The 19,921-nt window shown below is 33.5% G+C and overlaps 2 protein-coding genes across 2 annotated transcripts in view; one reads left to right on the top strand and one right to left on the bottom strand.

Annotated features, from left to right (window-relative positions):
• The window catches only part of LOC146747581 (uncharacterized), a 28,661-nt gene extending 13,378 nt beyond the window's left edge, over positions 1-15,283 (bottom strand). The window contains exon 1 of the mRNA XM_085496527.1: positions 13,947-15,283. Within this exon, the coding sequence (XP_085352653.1) occupies positions 13,947-15,216 (1,270 nt within the window). The 5' untranslated portion in view covers positions 15,217-15,283. The remainder of the gene's footprint in view (positions 1-13,946) is intronic.
• A 365-nt stretch (positions 15,284-15,648) lies between these two features.
• On the top strand, positions 15,649-19,735 carry LOC102802738 (uncharacterized). The gene is made up of 2 exons (XM_006814732.3): positions 15,649-15,940; positions 18,958-19,735. The coding sequence occupies exons 1-2, from the start codon at positions 15,934-15,936 to the stop codon at positions 19,680-19,682; spliced, it is 732 nt and encodes a 243-aa protein (XP_006814795.1). The 5' UTR covers positions 15,649-15,933; the 3' UTR covers positions 19,683-19,735.
• Positions 19,736-19,921: the final 186 nt, after the last annotated feature.

A 19,921-nucleotide genomic window follows, 5' to 3' on the forward strand; every position in this document is an offset into this window, starting at 1 on the left:
TGTATCAGCTTACTCATTGCTTTGTTGGATGCTATAGAAAGCATATGTAAAGTCTACTGGGCTATCTTAGATTAAAAGATCTAATATTTATAAGGGTGTATTCCCACGGTAACAATAGAAATTGTTTGTTTGAGACATTAATATATGCAATGATGCAGTATTTATGTCAAGTGTAACAAAACTAATCAACTTTTACTGCGAGAAAGTTCATTTTCAGTTCAAATCACTCAATAAAATACGATGCACTATATATCATGTAATTGTTTGTTTCATTGCGCACGCATCATATTTTGATCTTTTACATGTTTTATTCATCCGGTTATGCTGTCAAGCGAATAAAGACGAATTTGCAGCACATTTTTCTGTTTTCTTTGTAAATTGTACTGAAAGAATACTTTGAATGGCAAACTAGCTGAATAATAGTCACGCTCATAGGCAGAACACTTAAATCAGCTTAAAACTGGAACTGATGCATTGTGGGTAGACTTAACTTCGATAGCTACCAAATTGTAAAACAATTACTACTTGAAAAAATGTGTAAGAGTTTATGAATATTCATGAAGTAAGTGAATGATTTCAAAATGGAGAAATAATGGCATGCTTGTACACTGATACCTTGATTGATTTCTATACGAGTATAGGTATACCGGTAGATATCAAGTCCTAATTCCCGACTTACCGGTGGTATATAGGGATGTAAATGTGTTAAAGCTAGCTGAACAAATGCCGACATTAGAACCCTTTTACCGGTATTATGTATTGCTTACTTTGTAAAAAAAACATGGAAGCGAGGAGCGTGACAAAGACCAACCGGCAGGAAGGAGATGGTTAGTGACAAACTATTTCGGCCTCCCTATTTCGAACAGCTATGCTTTTAGTGGGTAGTTGAAAATGCAAAATAATTCTGGGAAGCGATCTATCGAATTGCGATCTAGAAAAAATATTACAGTTATTTCCCCTAAAAATACAGCAACAAGGGTAGATAAAAAGATAAGGGTTTATGCCTTCACAATGTGTAAGATTCTATGTGATGAAAGATCTCACTGAAATCAAACAATATCATGTTCTCTGTGATGGTATGAAATTCTTACCTCTGCAGCATTATCAATCACACTCGTTTTGACCAATAGCATAATTAGAGATCGTCATGGACGCTCATCTGCAGCCATGGAAACCCAATATCATAATGCAAGCAAATAAGTGATGTTATCAGACATATTGTAACCAAATACTGTAGAATACTTTATTTTCGCTTGGAATTTATTTTCGCTATTTTCGCTGAAGGGATGATTCCGTGAAAATAAAATCCAGCGAATATACTTTTTTTCCTATATTTCACATTAAATTCATAAAAAATCAGTGAAAATAAATTCCAAGCAAAACGCCCAAAAAGCCTTTTCAGCGAAAATTAATTCCAGTGAAAATAAAGTATTCCACAGTAGATGTTTATAGTACTTGTGCATATGTAATGATGCTTGATAACAAAAAGCGACAAATGCAATCACCCTATTGCGAATCGTTTCACAAGCATAGCACACTGTATTTGTTATGGGTCCCATGCGATGTATATACGTTGTACACATCACGATTGTTGGGTTTCGATAAATCCGATCTCGCAATTTCTCATGATCAGCAAGACCTTTATATGTCACCCTAGTTACAAACCCTTATCTATTTATCTGCCCTTCCTATCGTAAACTAATACGTCAATACGTCAAAGGTTGAGGTGCCGGAGTATAATTGCTTCCTGTCAAGAAATTATAATACCGATTTAACAAAAGCTTTACGATGAAAATTCCGTCCAGTGAAAATGAAAGAGCGAGTTTAACATGAATTAATTTATTTTAACCATTGTCCTATTTTGGGGCAATTCCACTTCATGAGGACTTTTTGTCAATTACAGAAAGAGAGGTACGATAAACATAAATTGAAACTAAGGGCTGCGTATATATTTAAGTGGGAACAAATACACAAGAGCAGAGATCAGACTTAGGCCCATTAATTAAACAATCTCGGGTAAGAAAATAAAAAGACAAGTGAAAAGATATAATATACAGCAGTGGATCGTAAAGCATGCCGTTAGCAATCGTCTGAATTTCATGTAAACAATGTATGTAGAGTAAGGGATCGATGCTAAAGTGAAACAAGCATTACGTAAGTTTGTATTCAAATTTTATGTAAACAATGTATTATATATGCGTTGTAGACATATATCAAATATATGTGCAAATATGTGTGAAGATTGTGATGTTTTAAGGTAGCGAGAAGGGTTTGATGACGTTTTTGATTAAAGCATTCTCTGTCTATTGTCTCATTCAGAACCGTAATTTAGCATATATATTTCAAAAGCCTAAGTATAGAGGGACAAGTTCGCACAAACTGGAGAGTCAATGTTTACGTAATTACCACGTGACCACAAAAATGGCAAAACCTTGTAAAAAAGACTAAGTCCGCGATTGCGAGAGCGGAATGTGGAATTTCTGGGTGAAATTTGCGCAAGGCATTGTCTGTAATCAAGTCAATAAATGCCCAGAATGAATTCACGAATAATTCAGAATCTTTATATCCCTGTTAGTAATTCAGTACTATTTATCGATGTGGCAACGTAATCAGAGATGAATTAAGAACTATTTATTGACGTGGCAACGTAATCAGAGATGAATTAAGAACTATTTATTGACGTGGCAACGTAATCAGAGATGAATTAAGAACTATTTACCACTTTTCGTACAAGTCCTCCACAAATAATTTGTATGAGAATTTCATAAATTTTTGAAGAAAGACAAATTTTGTACTTTTAATATGTGTTTAATTGTTTTTTTTTAATTTTCTTTATTTTTGCCAAAATACATCGTACATTGAAGATTAGTTTATTCAGAGGCACATATAAATGTAGCGTTGAGGATAAATAATTTCTGCTATAACTGAGTTTTGTTGGGGGAGGGGCGTAAGGGGTTCAAGATATCTTTTATTTTGTTCTGAGCCATACTCAAAACAAAGCTCAAGACCGTATATTCTGGTAATGATGGGATGGGATGGAGTAGAGGACCATCAAAACCTATGATGTACTTTTTAATTCCTATAATTTCTGAACAAATTATGTAAAATACATTTTCAATAGAAGAGTTTTGAATTCTGCTGTTATGTTAGAAACTTGTACGCTTTGTTGTTAAAAACATTCCAAATTCATATACGTAGTTCATTTTGCATTGTAAAAATTCGATAACTCGTCAGAACGCCAGGAACCAAGGAAATCAGCAAATAAATATATATATGCATCTAATAATTATGCAAATTAGGATATATATATACTAGAAGTAGTAAAGTAGTTGATGTATAATGATGTGGATTATTGCTATTTTGGGTCAAATACAATTAATTATTCATACTCTTAAATTAAAATCTCCAAAATACAAACCCTTATTATATTTTGTTCTCACATTCCATTTGTGAATTACTGTAATGTACATATACCGGTAGTACATACAATCATTGTGAATACTGTAATGTACATATACCGGTAGTACATACAATCATTGTGAATACTGTAATGTACATATACCGGTAGTACATACAATCATTGTGAATACTGTAATGTATATATACCGGTAGTACATACAATCATTGTGAATACTGTAATGTACATATACCGGTAGTACATACAATCATTGTGAATACTGTAATGTACATATACCGGTAGTACATACAATCATTGTGAATACTGTAATGTACATATACCGGTAGTACATACAATCATTGTGAATACTGTAATGTACATATACCGGTAGTACATACAATCATTGTGAATACTGTAATGTACATATACCGGTAGTACATACAATCATTGTGAATACTGTAATGTACATATACCGGTAGTACATACAATCATTGTGAATACTGTAATGTACATATACCGGTAGTACATACAATCATTGTGATTACTGTAATGTACATATACCGGTAGTACATACAATCATTGTGAATACTGTAATGTACATATACCGGTAGTACATACAATCATTGCGAATACTGTAATGTACATATACCGGTAGTACATACAATCATTGTGAATACTGTAATGTACATATACCGGTAGTACATACAATCATTGTGAATACTGTAATGTACATATACCGGTAGTACATACAATCATTGTGAATACTGTAATGTACATATACCGGTAGTACAAACAATCATTGTGAATACTGTAATGTACATATACCGGTAGTACAAACAATCATTGTGAATACTGTAATGTACATATACCGGTAGTACATACAATCATTGTGAATACTGTAATGTACATATACCGGTAGTACATACAATCATTGTGAATACTGTAATGTACATATACCGGTAGTACATACAATCATTGTGAATACTGTAATGTACATATACCGGTAGTACATACAATCATTGTGAATACTGTAATGTACATATACCGGTAGTACATACAATCATTGTGAATACTGTAATGTACATATACCGGTAGTACATACAATCATTGTGAATACTGTAATGTACATATACCGGTAGTACATACAATCATTGTGAATACTGTAATGTACATATACCGGTAGTACATACAATCATTGTGAATACTGTAATGTACATATACCGGTAGTACATACAATCATTGTGAATACTGTAATGTACATATACCGGTAGTACATACAATCATTGTGAATACTGTAGCATAAATTTCACAAATAAAAAATAACCCAAGAAACCATAGTTACCACAATAACACGATAGAAGTCCCTAAGGCAAGTAATATTATTATAGTAATAATGTTACACATAATTTCATCAACTTGGCCATTAAATTATTATGTCACTTTCGACTTAGTTCAGAGGAAATTTAATTGTCATATCACTAATGGTTAATTATATGGCTAATTATAGGTATAATTGTCATATTACTCGTACCTATTGTTATGCATGATTATGTAATTATATAAACCCTGGATTATTCTTCAATTGATAGGTTTCTTTCTTGGTAATATGATTTTGTAAGTCATGAACAGAACAAAACAGTTGGTTTCGCAAACTAGCATTCATCTTCTAACCAAAAATATCTCTTATGTTTTTACTAACCTGAGATACCCTGGGAACCAAGCTAGAATTCAAACAGCAGCCTATCGGCTGAGATAGCTCCGCTGTTAGCAATGCACATTTCAATTAAAGAACTGAAGACATCATTAGAAAATGAACAATATGTATAGTATCAAAGCAATCGGACTTACACTTTTTAACAAGAAGTCGAAAATATCACTTTTTACCAAAAATGACAAAAATATTCACCAAAATTAGAGAATTGAAGATATCATCACAAAATGAACAAATCTGAGAGAGGTCCACATGTAGTACCTATATATGTAATATCAAAGCAATCAGACTATTGGTTTTTTACAAGAAGTCGAAAATATCACTTTTTACCAAAAATGACAAAAATATTCACCAAAATTAGAGAATCGAAGATATCATCACGAAAAGAACAAATCTGAAAAAGGTCTACATGTAGTATCTAAATATGTAATATCAAAGCAATTGAACTTTTGGTTTTTAACAAGAAGTCGAAAATATCACTTTTTACCAAAAATTACAAAAATATTCACCAAAATTAGAGAATTGAAGATACCATCACAAAATGAACAAATCTGAGAGAGGTCCACATGTAGTACCTGTATATGTAATATCAAAGCAATCAGACTATTGGTTTTTTACAAGAAGTCGAAAATATCACTTTTTACCAAAAATGACAAAAATATTCACCAAAATTATAGAATCGAAGATATCATCACGAAATGAACAAATCTGAGAAAGGTCCAAATGTAGTATCTAAATATGTAATATCAAAGCAATTGAACAATTGGTTTTTAACAAGAAGTCGAAAATATCACTTTTTACCAAAAATTACAAAAATATTCACCAAAATTAGAGAATTGAAGACATCATCACAAAATGAACAAATCTGAGAGAGGTCCACATGTAGTACCTATATATGTAATATCAAAGCAATCGGACTTGTGGTTTTTAACAAGAAGGCGAAAATATCACTTTTTACCAAAAATTACAAAAATATTCACCAAAATTAGAGAATTGAAGATATCATCACGAAATGAACAAATCTGAGAGAGGTTCACATGTAGTACCTATATATGTAGTATCAAAGCAATTGGACTTGCGGTTTTTAACAAGAAGTCAAAAATATCACTTTTTACCAAAAATGATAAAAATATTCACCAAAATTAGAGAATTAAAGATATCATTACAAAATGAACAAATCTGAGAGAGGTCCACATGTAGTACCTATATATGTAATATCAAAGCAATTGTACTTGCGGTTTTTAACAAGAAGTCGAAAATATCACTTTTTACCAAAAATGACAAAAATATTCACCAAAATTAGAGAATTGAAGATATCAACATGAAATGAACAAACCTAAGAGAGGTCTACCCAAGGAACATATACACCAAGTATCAAAGCATTCAGGCTTGTAGTTTTCAAGAAGAAGTCAAAAAGTAAAACATTGACACGGACGACGACGACGACGACGGACAATCACTCATATGATAAGCTCCGCTCGACAAAGTCGACAGCGGAGCTAAAAATAAGTATATACATTGAAGATTGCACGAGAAGCGAACTTGCGCACTTTGCGAACACTTGAAAGATAATGCGATTGTGTGTTCCTCATTTGAATGTATTTTTAACCATTAGCATCACAGGACTCAGTGGGTGTTAGGAAAGATTTGATTGCATAAAGTCCATAAACAAAAATGAAGACAAATTTATCACTGAATTTGAAAATGCCAAATGCATGTGTTAATTGTTTTTTGTATCATTACAAAAAAAACGATCTGAGATAAACACTAACCATTTCTATCGTAGACACTTGTATTTTTTAGAAATGTCTGTTCGTCTTGCATTTTTGTGATCATCTCGCAATAGGTGGTTTTCTGTTCACTGTGGGATCTTCAAATTGAAAGTCTGTTCCAAAAAATGGAATGATTTAATTTTCAACATTAATTTTTTTTGCTACAGCTCAATATAGAAATGTTGATCTTTGAGAGGGGAATATGGCATTGAGATACCCTTACTTTTTTCAAAACTGACCATCATCAAATGTGTCTATTATTAAGCGTGGAAATATCCCCAAAATACTTTCGCATTTGTCAAATCTCATGCGATGCTCTGACATCACTATGACCTTTGTTAGTCTTGTTTGTATGTTCGATTTCACGCATAACGCAGGATTCCACAGTGAAAGAAAAATGCTTTACGAAGCAATTTAGTCAATGAAAATAACTGCTGCTTTGAGAATATTGCCAGAGTTAATTAACAAACATGTAAAAAATATTAAATGTTTCATCAGACTATTCAAACAGCGTTGCCATGACATAGACATTCAAAATTGGAAAACTGAATTGAGGTTGAAATAAATATTGAACTGAGTATATACTAACAATTTAAGAATGTATTTGAACCTGAACCATAACCTTCATATAATACTATATATGAGGTATACTAGGCCAAAAACAAAACTGGAACACAGAATCTGCACAAGATGTGACAATAACTCAGTTGAGGATGAGTACCATTACATTATGGACTGCCCACAGCACAATAAAATGAGGCAGATACTTTTTACAGACTTACATAAGGATAATCCTAATTTTACATCAATGGATCATTCTGATAAATTTATTTACATTAAGACAAACTGCCACATTAAGCTTGGTGTGTTTATAATGCAAACAGGTGTGTATTAATAAAACACCTGATTCTGTACTACCTTGTAATTGCCTTTTAATTAATCTGTTATTTTAATTTTTTGATTATCCTCTTTACTTTTCTTTTATTTTACTTGACTATGTTCATCTTCTATAGAAAGAATAATGTCAATAAAGTTATTTTATCTTGTATCTTATCTTATAATATTAAAAAAATTGTATAGACAAGTATTTAGTTTAGAACGATATCCTCCCACAATTTAAAGGGCAGTGGTTGTCACACTGCACATGTGCAACATTTGTGTTGATAAACATTGATTTACCCACAATCCAATGCGCTCTTATAATGAAAATCACAAGTATGAGGTTTGACCTGGGCGTGACTTGCACTAATTACCACCGGTGACTCCTTCGATACCTTCCAATTACCTAATTAAGGCTTGGTAATGTCTCAGTTTGTACTCATTGATCTGCGCAACGGTCAAAGTCGCCATATTTGTTTATATGAGACCCATATATCTTGCGCATGCGTGGCACGACGACTACCACCCTTTAAGAATCAACAGTGAACTGACAGAATAACTGCGAAGTGTGTTTCGTGATCAATACTAACAATCTGGAAGATTAATATCATTTTAGTATTTTCTGTTTATTTGTGAAGTATATTCCTGTATATTATTGAACATTTGTCTCACTCAACATATTTTCTTTTAATAAAATCACAGTACTGTTATTTTGTGCAACTTTTCTGAATTTATTTTCCCCAAGTCCAAAAGTATATAGAGAAAATGAACAGATCATTGAAAGTGTGCCCTCAGAAACCTGTAATGTGTATACCTGGAGGCTGGTAGCCTAAATTGTTAGCATTGCATGGTTCTTTACTGAAAACATATGAAACACTGTAAGTAGCAATACTTTCATTATCGATAATGATTATGTGTATTCATAATACAAAATGACTAACAATGGCAAGGTTGCAGAAAAAATGAATATTATTTCTGGATTCAGAGCTGCAAACTGTGTCCTATTGTTATTATTTGACCAAAGGTAAAAAAATAACACAAGATGGATCAAATATCATAAAATATTGCCTGCAGCCAAAACAATAGAACACGGTGGATATCACAGTTACTTATATGATATTAAAATGTTATTGTTATCACTCTCGCTAATCTTGGGAAACAATTTCATTATGTCACTCTTTTCCATTGTAGTGTATAATTCAATTGTTATGTCATGCCTGTCCATTGTTGTGTATAATTCAATTGTTATGTCACTCATGTCCATTGTTGTGTATAATTCAATTGTTATTCCTGTCCATTGCTGTGTATAATTCAATTGTTATGTCACTCCTGTCCATTGTTGTGTATAATTCAATTGTTATGTCACTCATGTCCATTGTTGTGTATAATTCAATTGTTATGTCACTCCTGTCCATTGCTGTGTATAATTCAATTGTTATGTCACTCCTGTCCATTGTTGTGTATAATTCAATTGTTATGTCACTCATGTCCATTGTTGTGTATAATTCAATTGTTATGTCACTCATGTCCATTGTTGTGTATAATTCAATTGTTATGTCACTCATGTCCATTGTTGTGTATAATTCAATTGTTATGTCACTCCTGTCCATTGTTGTGTATAATTCAATTGTTATGTCACTCCTGTCCATTGTTGTGTATAATTCAATTGTTATGTCACTCCTGTCCATTGTTGTGTATAATTCAATTGTTATGTCACTCCTGTCCATTGTTGTGTATAACTCAATTGTTATGTCATGCCTGTCCATTGTTGTGTATAATTCAATTGTTATGTCACTCCTGTCCATTGTTGTGTATAATTCAATTGTTATGTCACTCATGTCCATTGTTGTGTATAATTCAATTGTTATGTCACTCATGTCCATTGTTGTGTATAATTCAATTGTTATGTCACTCCTGTCCATTGTTGTGTATAATTCAATTGTTATGTCACTCCTGTCCATTGTTGTGTATAACTCAATTGTTATGTCACTCCTGTCCATTGTTGTGTATAATTCAATTGTTATGTCACTCCTGTCCATTGTTGTGTATAATTCAATTGTTATGTCACTCCTGTCCATTGCTGTGTATAATTCAATTGTTATTTCTGTCCATTGTTGTGTATAACTCAATTGTTATGTCACTCCTGTCCATTGTTGTGTATAATTCAATTGTTATGTCACTCCTGTCCATTGTTGTGTATAATTCAATTGTTATGTCACTCCTGTCCATTGTTGTGTATAATTCAATTGTTATGTCACTCCTGTCCATTGTTGTGTATAATTCAATTGTTATGTCACTCCTGTCCATTGTTGTGTATAATTCAATTGTTATGTCACTCCTGTCCATTGCTGTGTATAATTCAATTGTTATTTCTGTCCATTGCTGTGTATAATTCAATTCAATGATTATTAAACACAAGCTCAGAACTAGGACGCAAACCTGTGTAAGTCATTCCTTTCATAACGCAAACTGTGTGAGCCTTTCAATCATAAAAGCATTCTTTTCACATGGTTTTAATTTCACATTTTAACATCTGAGTCATTGTATACACTTTGAGATATTATCACTGCATCTTCTGGGAGGAAATTAAAAAGATATCAAGCACATTGAGGTCAGGGTTCATATGATTACAGTTTGTACTACATTTTCATTATTACCATATTTTGCATCATCGGCTGACAAACAGCACGTGGTCTCTCTTCTTCGCTGCATGTTTTCGAATAATGTATAGAACATACTGGTCTCTTATGTGAAATTAATTAAACAAGTGGGGGGGGGGGGCATTTGTTGAATTGTTTAATCAGCTAATTCCTCATTTAGAAAGTCAGTCTATGCCATCCATCAGTTAGAATTGGAATCTTTCATAACATCATTTTTTTTTTAATGATAATTGACCCAAAATGTCCTAAGGTTTTGACTCGTATTCCTTTCCCTGCATGATGGGTTTGTAATGTTTATTAAAAAACATAGTGTAACTATTACAACCTTGCCCATTGCGATTCAAGATATTAAAGAATGAACAAGATGCACTTGCATGTTAGATATATAACTAAAAAATCAACCATATCATTTCACGCATAACACAAGATCTTATCTTGGTATTGATAGACATTTTAGGCCAGGAAAAAAAAATTCTCTGTTTCTCGTTTCATGGAAATTTTAAAATGAGGTGGCGAGGCGATTTTTTCTTTTTTTTTTTGAATACTGAGCTAAAATGGGGGAAATTTGAGACAAGTGCGAGTACAAGAGAAGGGAAAAAAACGTTTAAGGCGCATAGTTCAAAATGATGCGCACGGAAACGAGAAACAGAGATATTTTTTTCTCAGCCTTATTATGATTGATTAGATATTCAAGTTTTAAGATGATCACTTTAAAATTGTTTGGGTTATTGCAACCACGATTTTAAGTGAAATTTCACCAATATCTTGAAAAATATACGTACAACCATATTAAAATTTCACCAATATCTTGAAAAATATACGTACAACCCATATTAAAATTTCACCAATATCTTGAAAAATATATGTACAACCCATATTAAAATTTCACCAATATCTTGAAAAATATACGTACAACCCATACTAAAATTTCACCAATATCTTGAAAAATATACGTACAACCCATATTAAAATTTCACCAATATCTTGAAAAATATACGTACAACCCATATTAAAATTTCACCAATATCTTGAAAAATATACGTACAACCCATACTAAAATTTCACCAATATCTTGAAAAATATACGTACAACCCATACTAAAATTTCACCAATATCTTGAAAAATATACGTACAACCTATACTAAAATTTCACCAATATCTTGAAAAATATACGTACAACCCATACTAAAATTTCACCAATATCTTGAAAAATATACATACAACCCATACTAAAATGTCACCAATATCTTGAAAAATATACGTACAACCCATACTAAAATTTCACCAATATCTTGAAAAATATACGTACAACCCATACTAAAATTTCACCAATATCTTGAAAAATATACGTACAACCCATATTAAAATTTCACCAATATCTTGAAAAATATACGTACAACCCATACTAAAATTTCACCAATATCTTGAAAAATATACGTACAACCCATACTAAAATTTCACCAATATCTTGAAAAATATACATACAACCCATACTAAAATGTCACCAATATCTTGAAAAATATACGTACAACCCATATTAAAATTTCACCAATATCTTGAAAAATATACGTACAACCCATACTAAAATTTCACCAATATCTTGAAAAATATACGTACAACCCATACTAAAATTTCACCAATATCTTGAAAAATATACATACAACCCATACTAAAATGTCACCAATATCTTGAAAAATATACGTACAACCCATACTAAAATTTCACCAATATCTTGAAAAATATACGTACAACCCATACTAAAATTGAACTTGGCCAAGAGGGAATACTTGTGAATAAAATACCCAAAAAATATTTGAGTTATTGTAACCACAAGTTTACACGCGGGATGGACAAGCGCAAGCAGGCTTTTTCGACATATATACTTTTTCCATTCTAGCTAAGTAAAAAGTAATATTTTCTGGTATTATTGAGGATGGATATGATAAGAATTTAAAATCACTTTTTAATATTTTGTTCAACTCTATAGATGACAAAGAGCAAGTAAAAAGAGGCCAGAGGATACCCAAACTTGTTTCAATGGAACTACCGTAAAATCTCTATTAGAAGCCGCATCTCTAATAGAAGTCGCACCCATTTTTTTTTAACAATTGGGAACCAAAAATTCATTATTTCTCATATGTGTATATGCTCTAATAGAAGCCGCATCCCCTCTGTTGAATTGCACCCTTTTAATAGAAGCCGCAGCTTCAAATACAGATTTTACAGTAATGACTTTATTTTCTTCCCATAGCGTTAAAATCTATTCATTTTGAATTTAAAAGTTCATAACTCAAAAACAAGTCTGGGAAACCCAAAAGTTTAAGATTTGTTCAATTCATATACATGCTGCCAGATATGGTTTGTAAGGATTCTGCTTTATCTAGGCTTCTTCTATTACAATTTTGTAATTATTTTTACTTTGTACTATGAAATCATAGACGATTTGAGGAAAATAAAATCAGAAATATATTCCTCTTGGCTTACTAGCAGATGTGAGACAATCTTGTATCAAGGGTCAAAACACACCTTTCTATTTATTGAATTAAAATGAAAGGTCATCCCTGGAAAAGCCCTACAGTGAAATTTATTACAAATAAATGTTTTCTTGCAGTACTAACGAGTATCTGCACTCTACCAACAAGATGTGGGCGGTATTCTATTGTACAGCTGGTACCTCGAATTCGCTGTACTGCTGAGTAACATTTAACAATCGCTGTGGTTCGTATAACGCTCTTTTACGACACCATGCAGGAGTCAACCGAGTAACTTCATTTAGCTTGAAAAAAAATATCTAATTGTGTCAGGTGATTGAGTTCAGTACGGTCATATATCAGGTAACGTGCTGTTAGGGAATGTGCCATTAAATAGATCACACAATAACAATAAGGTACCTTCTGCGAAGCACTGTTTAAGTATAACCCTCAACGTTTAACTTCTAGAGACTTTAAAGAGGGCAATTTTATATTATAATAACTATGCTCATCTGTTCAACAATTTAAATGAAAAGGCACATTCATGTACTAATAGAAAGAACGGTATCTGTCCAACTGACCAATTATGACATGAAACTGACAATTCTATCTCTACAACGCCCACAGTCTTTTTTTATCTTATTCAAACAGGCAGTCAGCTTGGCGACGTTTTTTTTGTATAAACTGATAGATATCAAACGCAGTCCCTCTGTAGTCTATACAGGGACTGTGTCATAAACAATGAGTCTAAGTTTGAGTTGGATTTCCTGCTGAGCGCGCTCGCAGCTGAGTTAACACATCATGGTAGAAATATTATGTAACAAAACTTGTAGAATCACATTACAGTAACCAAGAATTTCAACAACAAAAATAGACAACACGACATAACGCGGTTTACTGCATTTTTGTTTTAATTTTCATCTGGGGAATGAATCTGTGGGACTAAAATCTAGTGAAGATAAAATTTCCCTATTATTGATTCAGGCGTCTGTGAAAATAAATTACATGCAACGCAAAGTACTTGTTGTTTGACAGTTACTGATAAAAGAAACTTACCATTGTAAAAATCCTGATGTACATGTACAACAACCAATCCAGGCCACAGTTCATCATCTATTAAATCATTATCAATGTGTTGGTGCTCAATAGAAGATGTTGTTGCCTTGGCAACTGGACCAAATGCTTCTTCATCTGCTACATCAGTAATCACCATAGCAGGAGAGGATTTTGCTACATTGTTTGTCATGACAACATCTTTGGCAGTTTCATAGATGATATTGTGTTCAACAGGATTAGAAATCATTTTCCCAACTTCTATTATTTGTTCTAAAGTATTAATGCCAATTGTCTGTTTTGGGCATTTACATAACGAGGACCTTCTCTCACTATCTATCGCCTGTACCCCGTTGCCACGAATGTCACCTGATGTGAGAGAATCCGCATCCTTTTCAAGATCACTCTGTACTTCGATTCCGGAGTCTTTATGAATGTAGCTTTTGGAAAATGTTACATTTGGTTTGGGTTTCATATTTTCTGGAGAGTTTGGTTCAGAGTCCGAGAAGAAAACTCCGTTTTGATTGTTTATGTTACGATGAACGTCGTCCTTAGATGGTTTGTAGTGACGGTCATTGTCACAAGTCATTGTCTTGCAATCATGGTCACCGTGGAGTTTTGGTAACCCCATTTCATCATTATCACATGCAATATCTTTTTCTGAAGCCAGTTTACTAGCGGTGTCGAGCGGTTGAAACCCGCTATCTAATGAATCTCTATCGTTGCACTTATCAACATACCCGCAAGTTCCACTGTCAGTCGAATTATTACAGGTCAAAATCGAAGATGAGAGCAAATCGTCGTTGTCAGATGACTGTGAATGTGAACTCTGTTTCGCATTCACAACTCCAACCTTTAATAATACAGCGTCATTTTTATGAAGATTTGTTCCGGTGTGCCTCACGGTTTCACCGGGAAGCTCCACTACCCTGTCTTCGTGTCTTCCCGAAGAAGACACACTACTGGCAGGAACAGATTGTCTTCGCGAAGGCGCTTCATTTCCAGGCTTGCTGGATAACGGCATAAAGGGAACAGCTGTTGCTGGCCCAACGGCGCTCGTGCTGGCAACTTCGTCAGATAAATTTTGTACCTTTCGTGAGTAAAACAACGACCCAATCGACCTAGTTCGGCGATTGCTACTCGTAGTTTTCGTATTGCTGAAGCGGGCATCGTCGCCTTCCGTCTCGCACAAGAATTCATGCTGGGTACTGTGTTCCGTAACGCTGACGGAAGGTCTCGCTCGTTTCAGGCGAGCGCTCATACCACATCCCATTGTAAATCCAAGTGTGGTAAATGACGATCTAGCGGATAATCTAAGTTCAGCATTCAGTAAACACTTGAAGACGTGACAGACTAGCAAAGAAAACACAGCAGACACACATCTACGGTGAACCGGAAGACGGTTGTTTCGTAACGAGCAGAAGAGTTTGGACTGAACCATTTTGGCATGGGGGTGATAATTATCTTGTTCAGAATAATGTTCCACATAATGCATACAGTCTTTGTGAACATTTTTTCTTCTACAGGATTACAATTTGTGTTTAAAACCTATGCTCTTCGGGACACTATCACATGTCACAGCCATTGCTTTAATTATAAATTTACGTCCATCACTATTATTCAGTAAATGAATTTCTTCTTTGCAGCTGTATGAGAATAATAAGTATTAGAATAAATGAGCTGACCCTCCATGTGTTTGTTTCCCGCGGTAAAAATATACCTTGTTGATCCCAGTGTCTTGGTAACCACGAAGCAAAACAAAGACCTCCCTTCATGAATAGTAAACATGACGTTGCAGCTAGGAGGTAAAGGTGAAACCTACTCAACCCTGCTCGTCTGTGGACGAACCAAGTCGTCGACAACGGTCTTCGGGAAGGGTTTTTTAGTCAAGCCGCCCACTAACTGGATTTTCCGGAGCGCCAATACACTGACTTATACCTCTGTGCGTCTACACACGGTTCGCTAGTATATTATTACAAGCATTGACCCAATGGACGGTTAGTACTTGCAAAATTACAATTCATTCCGCATTTAATTATTTAAAGTTTACGACAGTGACCATATGTTTATACGTACACTCGAGACCGACTCCTACATGTGCCATGGTTTCTTGTGACGAACCAATTAAACATTATCACGTTAAATTTCTATTTGGTGCGCTGACATTAACTCAATCTAATCTCATTGATTGAATTTAACCGGCATCTGTTATGTTGGAATAGTTAGCACTGTTTTAAAATATAAACATAATCCAAACTGCGAGAGTGAACGATTACGCAATACTATTGTTTCACACTTCGCTTGGTGCCGACATGCGTATTTGTCGCTGGTATTCACGGTGCCTCGATACGTGATCATTTTCATCGTAAATCGGGTCAGCGCATTTGATGCAGACTGTTTTGATAGCATTATTTATAACGCGTGCTACAGGCAATTGTCGTAAACGTGATGAACGAGACGATTTTTGGAGTCAGTGACGTTCAAAAGTCGAAATGTATTTGGAAGTTTTTAAATGCCATCATTGTTCCATATGTTCCGAGGAACCTAAGCTCACAACTTTATCATACGTGGGGAGGGGGCAACAAATTTACGATGTTTAGTTTGGACTTGTTTACTTTTTCAGGTTGCTTTACAACGGCTTCTAAAATCAACATTAAGTAGATGAGTTTTGATGGCATTGAATTTAAACATATGCTTGATTGCAGTGCTAAAGATGAATATAAAAGCAAATAGATTTTGTTGTCATATATCTATACACAGAGACTTGACATTGTTCGACATGCCATACTTTAGTGAAGCGGCGAGTAAGCGTCAAATTTTACAGAAAATGAATCCTTAATTTACATAATTATATGGAATATTTTACAACATAACAAATAATAATAGTCTTATAAATTCACAAAAACAAAAACTAAAAGATTCAGATTTTGTTGTACGTCTGTTGAAAACTTTAATTAATATATACTTAAAATAATTGGATTTATTATATTATTAAAGGTATGCATGTTTGTTATCACAGTGAATTATTTGTTATCAACTAAAAAGTGCATTTACATTAAATGGAAATAATCTACATCTTGGCACGGAGTGATGTTTAAAGTATTTAATTGAAATTTTATGTTTTATTCTGTTCAACGTAACTGTAGAATGCTTTATCTTTATGTGAAATTTAACTTTTGCTAATTTTGTGTAACAGGCAGTAAATCAGTGATATTGAATATCTGTAAAAATGACCCCTCCCCCCATGGTTGGCACATATTTTACTTTCAACCCAGTTTACAGTTTTCAGCCCAATTTACAATTTTCAAACCAATTCACAGTTTTCAGCCCAATTTATGGTTCTCAACACAATTAACATTTTTCAGACCAAATTACAATTCTCAACCCAGTTTTCAAACTAATTAACAGTTTTCACCCCAAATTGCAAAAACTGAGAAATAGACAACGTCTGTGTTTGTTTAGTGCCAAGAATACACCGTTACCTAAGTTTTTTTTCCTTTGACTATAATTGAAAATGGAATGTACCTACAGTAATTATTAAGTTATGTTAGACAAGTCAAGTAACCACACCATGGATCTGTTGTTCACTCACAAATATTTCTTTGCAGTTAAACATTAACAAACCGCTGTGGAAATACCTGCCGTTGTTGGGTATAACCTGATATTATTTCACATTGTACTAAAGTTACTGTAGGTATGAATGGGAGATAAAATGGTGTGAAAAAAAATATATATGCTTCCATGAACTATAATGCAATGAAATGCTTTTTGTTTATTAATTTTTTTTTTTTTATGTGAAATTCTTTTCTTTTTTTTAATAAATTTTACAATATTTTGGCATCCCCCAAATATGTTTTATATTAGATGATTAATTTCTTATTTTATTTTCTTGTACTGGATATGTGAATTGGCTTTGATTTTGGTGCAAAATGTGTGTGTTTGACCACAATTGGTTAAGAATATTATGATATAAGTGTTGGTAGTGATTAATAATGAAGCAATATTGACCTCTTATGGAGGGGTTATGAATTCATGCAGTCTCCCCCGCCAAATATGACTTAATTATTAAACAGCATAAATTTGAGTACATTCTTCCCAGACATGAGGTATTCTCTTTGTGGAAGTGGGTCTTATAAGATGAAGATGATAACAATTGTCAGTGCATGTAGTCGTGGCAACCACAGGCAATCAATAAAGTTCCCATACTGCTCACAGGCAATGTGTATATGTGCCTGCCGGTCAAATGTGTTGTGTATTCACACAAAAGTTGAACACATTCAACACATGTTGTTACGGCGACCAATCGCCCTTTAGGCAGTTTCTTATCAGTGTTATTCAATAATGAAACAAGTTGTCCTCTCTAATTGTTCTCTCATTGCTGATTTCTTAAATGAACATCTTGCAAAGCTTTCATTGTCACAGCAATTTATTGATAAACTTTGAAATAGTAAAAAAAATTCAATATTAATTTGCAATTCCAGTGATTTACTTCGTCTTCTTTAAATGTTATGCAGAAAGTTGGATTACATAATGTTATTAATAGGACAATTAAAAACTATTGTTTCATGTCAAAAATATTGAGCTTTCAAAACTACAGTCACTAGTGAAAACATGAAGAATTTCAAACAATCAAATTACAGAAAGTTGTACCTTACCTCATGAACATACTTATAGTCGTTTGTAAATACCAATCCTCAGCTTTCATTCAAATTTAAATATTGAATAATGATTGGCTCATGAAATTCAAATTGTCTACACTGATGATGTATGCACAAGCCTTAAAGTGACATAACAACTGTGACCACCCACTTATTCAAAATGAAGGACACGCTGATTGGATGATGTTGACTTTAAGTTAATATTAATATTAATTAGAACTTGCTATGATGTCACCATATCATTTCTGGATTGGTCAATTAGAATTCTGCCAGTCATTTTGATTTATAAAAAATTATGCTTTATGCCTTTCACTGTCTTTTTTCACTAAATTTTTATAAATTGTTTCCATAACCAGATACTAATATGCGCGGAGTTGCTGAAGACATGACTTTGGATGAAGCAGAGAAAATTAAAGAAAAAGAGGAATCTACGAAAGAAGATTCTGAGAAAACAGATGGTGACAAATTGAAAAAAAAGTATTCAAAGTTGAAGAAAAAATATGACCAATCAAAAAAAGAATTTGATACGCTAAAAGAAAAACACAGCATGGTACAGTCTGAACTCGAGGCACAGTCAGGAAAAATCACTGATCTGAACGTCACCATACAGAGACTGAAAGAGCAAATTGACGGAGGTGCATCAAAGTCAAGCAGTGGAACAGATTTGCGAGAGAAGGCGAAGCAAACAGACGGACTACAAATACAAGCAGAGTTTCTGACTCGACAGGTAGTTGACACACGGGAGAATGAAAGGTATCTACGGGAGCAGGTTTCTGAGGCGATGGAGGCTCGAGAAGAAAGCGAAAGGAAGATGAAGGATTTACAAGTTAGACTGAAACGATTTATCAAGGATGATCAGACAAAAGATGAGAGAATACTCAGGATGGAACTGGAGTTGAAAGAAATCACTCAACAAGTTGATGAACTTGAGAAATATGTTGACCAGGAACAACTGAAAAGGATACGGTCAGGCAGCCCAGTGTCCAATGGAGGACAAAAGTCAACTACATCTGAGAAGTCAAAAGAATTGAGTGAGAAACCATCTAGTTCTCAGCAATCCAAATCCTGCGAGATTCTGTAAATATGTAAAATTATATTTTATAAATAGATTTATTTTACACTACATTTCATGAACGTTATATAATTTATTATCTCTATAAATCTATGTTTCCAATCAACCATTCATGATTTTTAAAAAAAGCGCAGAGACGGTAAGGCAGGTGTGGTACCAATAACTTATTTTTGGCCAAATGTAAAAAAAATGGTGTGATATCAAACAAGAATCAAACTGACTCTAATATCCGTAATTTGTTAACAACA

The sequence above is a fragment of the Saccoglossus kowalevskii genome, chromosome 3 (genome assembly GCF_978046115.1).
Source record: "Saccoglossus kowalevskii chromosome 3, keSacKowa6.1, whole genome shotgun sequence".
Classification (NCBI taxonomy): Eukaryota; Metazoa; Hemichordata; class Enteropneusta; family Harrimaniidae; genus Saccoglossus; species Saccoglossus kowalevskii.